Here is a 10,979-nt window from a genome sequence, read left to right as displayed (position 1 = left end):
AGCTCATATAATCACCTGATGCTAGGTAGCTATAACTGCTGCTTATTACACGCTAGTAACCACCCAAAACAGCGCCTACAGGAAACTGTAATGTGTTTAAGAACAGCAGTAATAAATGAGTGAATGTGTCTCTTCCAGTTGGACATGTCCTGCTAAAATGCTTTGAAGACTTTTAAATAAAGGCATGGTGTCATGTAATGATGCATGAAGTCCATGTAGAAACTCCTTTTCTTTTTCTGCTCCCACTGGAATGTGCTGGGTTTCTATTCCTTCCACAAGATGGCAGCAGAGGGAAGTGCAGAATCTATCTATCTATCTATCTATCTATCTATCTATCTATCTATCTATCTATCTATCTATCTATCTATCTATCTATCTATCTATCTATCTATCTATCTATCTATCTATCTATCTATCTATCTATCTGGCTGGCTGGCTGGCTGGCTGGCTGGCTGGCTGGCTGGCTGGCTATTACTGCTACTACTAATATTACCAACACTACTATCATAAATACTAAAACTACTACTACTATTAAAATTACTATTACTACTATCACAATACTACTGCCACTGCTACTGCCACTGCTACTGCCTCTACACATAGTGGCAATGGTAGTAGTGGCAGTAGTAGTAGTTGTAGTGGCAGTAGTAGTAGTGGTGATAGTAGTACTGGCAGTAGTAGTAATTACAGTAGTAGTAGTAAAGAAACACTACAACAACAATAATAATAATAATAATAATAATAATAATAATTTCATGATGCATGAATGCCATTTAATGCATTACATTCTTTGAAAAATAAGATCTGATCTGCATATCTGCGTATTGTGTAAATGGTTATTTAGAAATAAAAATTTGAGGGTGTGTGAGTGTGTCATAAAGCGATTCCTTTTTTCACAGCTGGAAGTGTTCCAGGGGAAACGCAGATGATTAATAATGTAGAAATGAACGTTTAGCGATTACGCTGTGACGCACGAACGCAGCTAAACATAGCAGCAGGTACAGAGTGGACTTTACACCACATACTCCATACCCTGATTAATGAGCACAGTAAACACTGCTATCTGTCCATCCAGAGCCACAGCATCGTGTATACAGTTCCTATACCATAACCCTAAATCCTACTGCTGGAGCAGTTCACCAAGAGCACTCTGTAATCTACAGCTCCATCAATCCATTAATCCATCACTCCATCATTCCATCAATACATCATTCCATCATTCCATCAATCCATCATTCCATCAGTCCATCATTCCATCAATCCATCATTCCATCATCATTCCATCATTCTATCATTCCATCAATCCATCAATCCATCATTCCATCATTCCATCATTCCATCAATACATCATTCCATCATTCCATCATTCCATCAATCCATCATTCCATCATTCTATTATTCCAGCATTCCATCAATCCATCAATCCATCAGTCCATCAATCCATCACTTCATCAATCCGTTAATCCATCACTCCATCAATCCATCAATCCATCATTCCATCAATCCATCAGTCAATTAATCCATCATTCCATCACTCCATCAATCCATCACTCCATCAATCCATCACTCCATCAATCCATCACTCCATCATTCCATCAATCCATAATTCCATCAATCCATCAGTCAATCAATCCATCATTCCATCACTCCATCACTCCATCAATCCATCATTCCATCAATCCATCATTCCATCATCATTCCATCATTCTATCATTCCATCAATCCATCATTCAATCAATCCATCATTCCATCAATCCATCATTCCATCATCATTCCATCATTCTATCATTCCATCAATCCATCAATCCATCAATACATCAATACATCATTCCATCATTCCATCAATACATCATTCCATCATTCCATCATTCCATCAATCCATCATTCCATCATCATTCCATCATTCTATCATTCCATCAATCCATCAATCCATCAGTCCATCAATCCATCACTCCATCAATCCGTTAATCCATCACTCCATCAATCCATCAATCCATCATTCCATCAATCCATCAGTCAATTAATCCATCATTCCATCACTCCATCAATCCATCACTCCATCAATCCATCACTCCATCAATCCATCACTCCATCATTCCATCAATCCATAATTCCATCAATCCATCAGTCAATCAATCCATCATTCCATCACTCCATCACTCCATCAATCCATCAATCCATCAATCTATCATTCCTTTCATAATTCACTAGCCTTCTTCTTCATGTCTTCTTTTTCTTCTTCTTCTTCTTCTTCTTCTTTATGTATTCTTTTTTCTTATTCTAAATATTTTCTTCATCATCATCATCATCATCATCATCATCGTCCACATCAATGAATCCACAGCTGTGTGTGCTGTTCTGGATTCACCTTCCACCTTCTTCTTTTCTCTTTTTCTTCTTCTTCTTCTTCTTCTTCTTCTTCTTCTTCTTCTTCTTCTACTTTTTCTTGTTCTACATTTTCTCAATTTTCTCAATAATCTTTTCTTCATCATCTTCATCATCATTATCATCATCATCAATGAATCCACAGCTGTGTGTGCTGCTCTGAGCTGCTATTCCTTTATTGATTCACTAGCCAACCTCTTCTTCTTCTTCTTCTTCTTCTTCTTCTTCTTCTTCTTCTTCTTCTTCTTATCTTCTCTATTTTTTCTTATTATTCTTTCCTCTTCTATTTCTACTTCTTCATCATCTATTCTTTGTTTTCTTCTCCTTCTTAATTATTTTCACCATCATCACCATCACCACCATCATCTTCATCTTGTCTGCTTCTTTCTTCTTCTACTTCTGCTTCTTCGTCTTCTATTTCTTTCATCGTCTATTCTTCTTGATTTTCATCTTTTTTTCTTTTTTTTCCTTCCTCTCGTTTTGGTTGTCTTCATCATCGTTATCATCTTTTTCTCCTCCCCCTCCTTTTTTTTTTCTTCTGTATGTTCCCTTTCTTTTTCTTCTTATTATTATCTATGATCTCTTCTTCCTGTAAACAGCACAATTTCTTACAGATTTTGGACTTTTTTTTATTAGGCTTTTTATTTTCCTGGACTGAGAGAGACACCAATACTGGAACTGCTACGACTCAGAGAGACTGTTCTTTATTACCGCATTATCTGTGTAAGCCCATTGAGACAGTACCTACAGAACCTACAGTACCTACAGAACCTACAGTACATGTGTTCCTGAACCCGTAGCAGAAGCTGGAATGAACACATAATCAAACCTGTACAGGATTAATGTTTATCTGCACCATGTGGAAGAGTTTGGCTGTAGTTGAAGTTTAAAGAGAGATGTTACCATGGCAACACTCAGCTGTTGTTTGGTTACGCCTAGCATTGTACCCTTCACCTTTTTCCTTTTCATTGTTGGAGCTTGTTGCATGGCTTTTATGGGCACAATGTAAACAAATCTTATCACTAAGTGCATCATAACTGTGTGGAAAGAAGTTGACATTACTGTTCATTGAGAGAATGTGCTTTTATCTGCCACTGCGATATGATTCGCTCCCTTTCGCTCGCTTCACTCGAATGCAGCGTTTTAATTGGTTCAACATTTTTGAATGTCGATTCTTAGTCTGTCTTAATTAGCAGTGTTTTTTAGAGGCACATTCACACTGTGCTTTTGAGGAAAAAGTGCAGATTAAATTCAGACTAAAATCAAGTGTTTAAACACACAATAATGTTTTACTAACTGATTAAAGTGATACATTTACTCAAACCAGAAAAGTGAAAATATCTATTTAGTTCAATAGTTCAATTGGAGCTGATATTTCATTTATTAGTAGAGTATAAACTATAAATAAAACATATAATTAAAGCTATTCTATGATTTACTGCACACTTGTGGGATTCTTATTGGCTATAAAATGTAGTTTTTCTAGAAATAAATGCTGAAATTGAGTAAAATGATCAGAGTTAGTTTAACATCAAGCCGTTTTAGGTTGAATGATTTTAAAACTGGGTTTATTATAATCTTATAACAAACAGAAATACTCAATACATCAATGACATTAGTTATTTCCCAATCTCTTTTCCCCAATATAAATAACTAAGGATTCTATGTGATTATAATTATAATTCTATATAAATAGAATTGTTGAAATTTTCCATAAGGCGACTCATTTTCCAAAAGCGTTTCAAGAAACTAATTTTTTGCTCGTTCGAGCCACGTCCCCAAATAACACTTGGGACATAAGGGAGGGGTTTGAGATTAGTGCCAGCTGTGATGTCAGAACACACGAGGGTGTGATGCAGGATGTCAAATCCAAATGGCATTAATCCTCTTTCACCTGATATACAGTGCTGTTAAACATTCCTCACACACAGCTGGGCTTGGGAATGTTCTCACACACGTTCCCAGTGTGTTGACCCTCTTTAACCCCCCATGTTTAGTTCTCTTAAACCCTCACATTGGGGATTTAGGACTATGTGCATAACACTATTTTGCTTAATAAATAAACTGATTAATTAATTTATAGACATATAAGTAAATAAAAAAATGAATAAAGCTCATTACTATAAACATTTATTTCTTTTAAGAGAGAGACTTTTATTTCAAGAGAGTTTATTTATTTCCCCCAAGCCATTACAATATTCATAGAACAATATAAAACAGATTTATATTTTACAATCATTCTTTCAAATGATAACTTTTGTCGTGAGTAAAAAAAATGAAATCTTGCAATTTATTTATCCTGCCCCCCCCCCCCCCCCCTTTTTTTTTAACCTTTAATGATGAATTAATAAAATTGCAAATCTTTACCAACCTGCTTAATAAATATTCCACCATTTTCCATATTGTCTTATTTTCATATTACTGGTTATAATACTTTAATATAATTAAATATAAATGTATACATAGTCTATAAACTATCTGTTTATATTCCTGAGATCGTGAAAGACGTTATTTGAGAAGCAGACGTCATGACGAAGTGGTGTTGACATCTTCATTCAGTCCACCGAGATCCACCAGGAACAACTTCTCATCTGTAAAATCAGTAACAGATCACGTGTTAGTCATTTGATACGTTAAATGCTGTCTCTGTGGTTACAGTGCAGTCACATGGAGGTGTAGTTCCCTCTGACCTTTATATCTGCGTTGTGTGAAGTGTGTGTGGAGTGAAATGGAGCTGTAACATGTTCTGTATCAGATACTGTATCAGATAGAGTAAAAGTAACTCTATATATTTAATATTTATAGGAGAAGTTGCTCATTTTAGAAGTGATCCCACCGCTAACGCTGCAGAATGCAGACGTACAGTGTTTACATCTGTACCTCAGTCACTGTGTGAATGTGAGCCACTCCCAGTGATTACTTTTAATCAGATCTGCTGCTCTCATGCTGAAGGACCAATTTATCATGAACGTAAAGAATCAAACTCCTTCTCACTAATCCCCTGTGACGGCTCTCACCCCCACGTCCCGATTGTCCGCATTACAGGACGATTGTTTAACAGTAACCGACGGGTGTAGAACAAAACCAGTTAAGAGAAGTGGACGAATGCGGTATTTAGGTCAATGTTTGTCTACAGTGTCTTACATTTCGCTGAGACGTAAAGAAACTCATCAGCATCGTAACGCTTTTGTTCGATGTTGAAAAGGGAGAAAGCGTGGGATCAATTCAAACTACTATTAATGCACCAGATGTCCAATATTCACACCAGTGTTTGTCCTGCCTCTGAAATTTCACTACAGACTCCTGGTGGTTTAGTTTTTATCCTGTTAGAATACTTTTACCAGATTAAAGGGGGCCAAGGACTGACAGCTCTTAAAGGAAGTGGCTCTAGAGCTGGAACAGACGACCAAACACAGCAACCGCATGATATAATCCTCAAAATAGCTGCAAATCAGTTTATCTCAAGCGCTAATCAGGTTTCATCCTGCAGAATTCTTCTCAAAATTGTAATCAATCACATGTGTATATAGTGTGCAGGTGATGCCTTTAATTTTTTACCTCAGAGCTAGCCATATATCTGTGTGATCTCTGCTAACATATAAAAACACAATGCTAGCTCCAAGCTAGTTAGTGCATGAGTAAGTGATTAGCACAACGGCTGGTAAAGTGATTTTATATAAAAAATTTAAAAAATGCAGTGTTTTAACTGCTCCTGGACAAAAATTAGGCAAAATATGAAGCTTAAAATAGTCTTTAAAAATAATGATTGGTTTGTTCTTTATAATTGCAGTCCCCATGGCAACAGAAGTTACCATGTGATGGGTACGTTTGGTTCCGCTTTGGAATGTTGTATTGATTCCCGGTGCTATCGGCTTGTTTCATGCAGCCGTGTTTTCTTCAAGCCATTGAGAGGAAAACAATCCATACTAAAACCCATAAATTCTAATTTGAAAAGTATACATTATATCCTTACCTCATTTTACAGTGTCTCAACGTTCATTTCCCTCATCATCTCTCTGGTGTCACCACATACGTCCCTGTTCGTTTGGGTTTTGGGCTTTGAGTTAGATCCTCCTGGTGAAGACACAACAAAAAAAAGTGTTCAGGAAAAATGAGTCACTGTGGTGTCTGATGTGGTTTTTGGTTTAATATCAGTTCAGTGTGCAGATTGAGAGCAGAGAGAATAAGACGTGTCTCTTACGAAAGGATAGAGGTTCTTCTGCGGTGTGTGAGGGCTGTATGCTGGAACAGACAGCGGCTCTCTGAAGGTGGTTCTCATGTAAGGAGTGTGTTCCTGAGGTGGCAGAGAGCGAATGTCGTCGTCGTTATCCACACAGCACCATCTGACCAGCTGTGGAAAAAACAGGACAAACAGCTGTGGATCTCTGAAATCTTAAAGAGGATTTTGTGATTCGTTTCCGTTCCTGCTGTAGATGTGCAAAAGCTAAGCTAGTTAAAAGAAACCTTACCAGGATGATGATGATGATGAGGAGGAGCAGAATGGCAATGGCAGCCAGCACGAGTAAAGCAATGGCCCATCCAGGGACTCCTTCACCATGGTCAGATGATGGGTTGGTGATGGTGGAGAAGTTGGTGTTGGTCACATGGCCGCTCACTGAGCGATGGATTGTGGTGTTGGAGGAGTGTGTGGTGATGGTGGTTGAGACATTGGGCTTTGGAGGTTTGGTTGTGGGCAGAATTGGAGGTGCAGAGCTGTGTTTACTTATCGTTTCAGTTGTTGTAGAGGTTTTTTGGGTTGTGGACATTTTGCCAGTGGTCAGTGTGGTGGTTGGTGTTGTGGTTTCTGTTGTGGTTTTTGTTGTGGTTGGTGTGGTGGTTTTTAATGTGGTTGGTGTGGTAGTTGGTGTTGTGGTTTCTGTTGTGGTTAGTGTGGTGGTTGGTGTTGTGGTTTCTGTTGTGGTTTTTGTTGTGGTTGGTGAGGTGGTTTTTGATGTGGTTGGTGTGGTAGTTGGTGTTGTGGTTTCTGTTGTGGTTAGTGTGGTGGTTGCTGTTGTGGTTGGTGTTGTGGTTTTTGTTGTGGTTGGTGTGTTAGTTGGTGTTGTGGTTGGTGTTGTGGTTGGTGTGTTAGTTGGTGTTGTGGATGGTGTGGTGGTTTGTGTTGTGGTGGTAGTAGCTGTGGTGGTAGTTGTTGCTGTTGTGGTGGTTATTGTAGTTGTTGTAATTGGTGCTGTTGTGGTTGTTGTCGTGGTAGTGGTTGTTGTTGATGGTGTAATTTTTGCATATGAGTCTGTGGAAAAATCGGCATTAGCATTTCACACTGTGACATTTTCTGAACGACTGATGTGTGTGTCTGTGTGTGTGTGTGTGTGTGTGTGTGTGTGTTTATGTGTGTGTGTATATGTGTGTGCTTACCTTTTATACTTTCACTGTTGATTTGAAGGCCACTTATTAATTTGTTGTTTTTTACGGCATTCCGAAAAACATTATATATGAAAACAGGATTGCTCAGAAGCCCTTTAAACACAATGATGCTGTTTGCGAACACTGATCCTTTCCTGTTAACAGAAAAAAAAATCACCCAAATGAGGATGGGTTCCCCTTTTGAGTCTGGTTCCTCTCAAGGTTTCTTCCTCATTACATCTAAGGGAGTTTTTCCTTGCCACAGTCGCCGCGGCTGCTCATTGGGGATAAATTCACACCATTCACCTTCACTGTTAATTTCTGTAAAGCTGCTTTAAGACAATGTATGTTGTGAAAAGCGCAATACAAATAAACTTGACTTGACTAATTATGGATTGCAAAAATTTAGTTTTAATCAAATTATTTCTGTGAAGCTACTTTTTTGCTGACATTTACATTTATGGCATTTGGAAGATGCTATTATCCAGAGCAACCTACATTGATCTCATTCATACAACTGAGCAGCTTTTCGGTTAAGGGCCATACTCAGGGGCCCAGATTGGTATGGCTGGGATTTGAACTCATGACCATCACATCCAAAGTTTAATGCCCTAACCAATAAGCTTCCACCTCTCCGATGTCCATTGTAAAAGAAAAAACAATATAAATGACCTTGCATTAATTGGAAAAATTTAAAACTTTTTTTCTTTACTTCACAAAATAATACATCCTACCTGAAACTCATGGCTCGTACACCTTGATAACCCAAAATTGTAAGGCAGCTGGTGCAGTTGTACACAGAGTAGAACTGAAGGAACAAATAAAAAATTGAGGTTATGTGTAACATTTGAAAGTATGATATATTCAGGTGGTCTGTGTAAACAGCACTGAAAGTGAAGATGAAATGAAGACTCACTGCACTGCTGACTTCTTTGTACATATTCTTATAGTCCTCAGACTGTGGGTCCTGGAGAGAATTGTTGTAGATGCGGTTCATGATCTCGAAGCTAAAGTTATAATTGAAGGTATCCTCAGCAGACATCGCCTCAGCTCTCTCTAAACTTTCACCTCCAGCAGAGGCTGCAGGATTGAACAGGGAATTGTGTGGTGGTTTCAGGAAATCAGGATGGATTTCTCTGGAAATCCTACTTTTATTTTATTTACATATTGGCTGGCATGTTTATGACTTTACATTTAATATGAATACACGGCTTTGTCAGTTTTACAAAGTTGCTGCTCGTCTAACGTTAATAAGGAGGCAGGGTCATCAACACAGCTGCAAAAAACATCTGTAGCTCATCTAAATAAAGATAATTGTAACTTTTATTTATTAACTATTTTATATAAATATAATATATCCTAGTTGATATATTATATTATATTATATTATATTATATTATATTATATTATATTATATTATATATTACAAAATCCGACTTTTACACCCAACACGAGACTGTAGGACTTTATATGTATAATATAAGACAAACATAATAAGGTAAATAAAAAACAAGCGAATGAAAAAATATCATAAATAAATAAATACAATTCTATTAATAACGGAAAATTTTAATAGAACAAAATATAAGATTTTTAAAAGAGAGTCTGAACCTTTATGGCCCCTTAGTTCATAATTAAGATTATAATATTATTACTATTTATAAAAATACAAATATTTTATTATTATTATTATATTTTACCATAAATTATATTTTATTTATGAAAAAGTATGTTACAGGTTCTAATTAAAAGAAAATCGATTGACAATTTTTTTGCATGAAAATAATTTTTTAATGTATAAATTAACAAATTTAGAAATAGTAATTATATTATTGGATATTTTGGTTCTTATTTCTTACCCGAGGTTTTTAAGATCACAGTGATGCAGAGAGCCGTCCATATAACCCAGCACTTCATGGAGACCTCCATCATGCAGAACCGTGAAGAAGAAGAATAATAGTAATAATAATGATGATAATGATGAGGATGATGAGAAGGAGGAAGAGGAGGATAATCCCACAGGGTAGTGTGGAGGAATCTCAGCAGTGGAAGTTCAGGAGTGCTGCTCAGGGTCAGACTGAAGCAGAGAGATATGAAGTGATCGCTTATGGACTTTATAAGAGTGCGATCGAATAAAAAAAAAAACGCAGGGTAATTAATCATGCAGGAGGTTATTGGTCTTATCAGAAGGTCCACTACAGAGCCAGGTGTGGTTAGAAATTGCACAAAGCCTCGAGCTGCTGGATGCTGGAGCGATGCGTGGTGAGTCTGATTCATGGCACGCTGCGACGGTGAATTTGTTTGATCCTCGATAAATAAATTGTGGTTGTGATTTCATCTGCATACGCGTACGTCAAAAACCTGCTGCACCTTAGAATACCTGCTTCACTTCCCAGGGTGTGTTCTTACAGAAACATGAGGGTAAAATACCAAATATTGTAGTGATTCAGCTCTAGTCATTATAGTCAGAGCTACTGAAGTAGAGACGCCGTTACATAATCTGGAAGTAGGTTTAGATCTCTAATGAACAAGACAGAGGTGACTGATATGAGAAAGTGTTTATGAATGGACGGGTTAGATCTTTACTCAAAGGTGTGTGTGCCACTTAACTACACAGATTCCAATTTTAACTGTATGTACAGTCAGGTATATTTGCATAATTTATATTGGAGTCAACCTGGTATCCTTCCCTCCATCTTCCAGACGAAAATATCATTATAAAACTGAACTCAGGCAGGAGAATGTTGGTTCAAACAGCAGTCAAGTCTCCATATCTCATCTGAGTGATACAGGTGTGAATGAAATCATACAGTGTGTAGAATAAGTGGACTGGAGTCTGGTGAACATGTCCATGCTGCCAGGACGTGTGACACCACTATGGAAAGTGTTTTAGTTGTACCTGGGTTCATTTTTTATCCATTTCTTTTTTTAATTTGGCTTATAAAGACTACCTGAAGTACCTTCTCAATACTTTTCATGTATTACTACTTCTTCTTCTTCTTCTTCTTCTTCTTTCTACAAACTCTAATTAACACCAAGGTCACAGATCGCAAACCCCAAATCTTACCTACATTTTCCCAGATCACCAAGCAGAAGGACCAAACAGCTAGAGTCAAACCAACAGCCTTAACAAACAAGTGTCAAAGCCACTACACAAGGCCACCAAAGTCCATGTGAAGATCCAGCAGAGAGCCAAAGTCAGTTAAAACACCAATCTGATTTAAATCAAGAGT

General features: G+C 37.4%; 1 protein-coding gene across 1 annotated transcript; it reads right to left on the bottom strand.

Annotated features, from left to right (window-relative positions):
* Positions 1-4,797: 4,797 nt before the first annotated feature.
* LOC310727586 (uncharacterized protein) lies at positions 4,798-7,497 on the bottom strand. The gene is made up of 4 exons (XM_083544192.1): positions 6,855-7,497; positions 6,587-6,736; positions 6,359-6,459; positions 4,798-4,976 (listed from the first exon to the last, which is right to left on the bottom strand). Exons 1-3 carry the CDS (start codon positions 7,149-7,151, stop codon positions 6,394-6,396), a joined length of 513 nt encoding a protein of 170 aa, XP_083400318.1. The 5' UTR covers positions 7,152-7,497; the 3' UTR covers positions 4,798-4,976; positions 6,359-6,393.
* Between the last annotated feature and the right edge of the window lie 3,482 nt (positions 7,498-10,979).

The sequence above is a fragment of the Silurus aristotelis genome (assembly GCF_946808225.1).
Source record: "Silurus aristotelis genome assembly, chromosome: 6".
In the NCBI taxonomy this organism is placed as follows: Eukaryota; Metazoa; Chordata; class Actinopteri; order Siluriformes; family Siluridae; genus Silurus; species Silurus aristotelis.
This window is presented reverse-complemented; position numbering and strand designations above follow the sequence as displayed.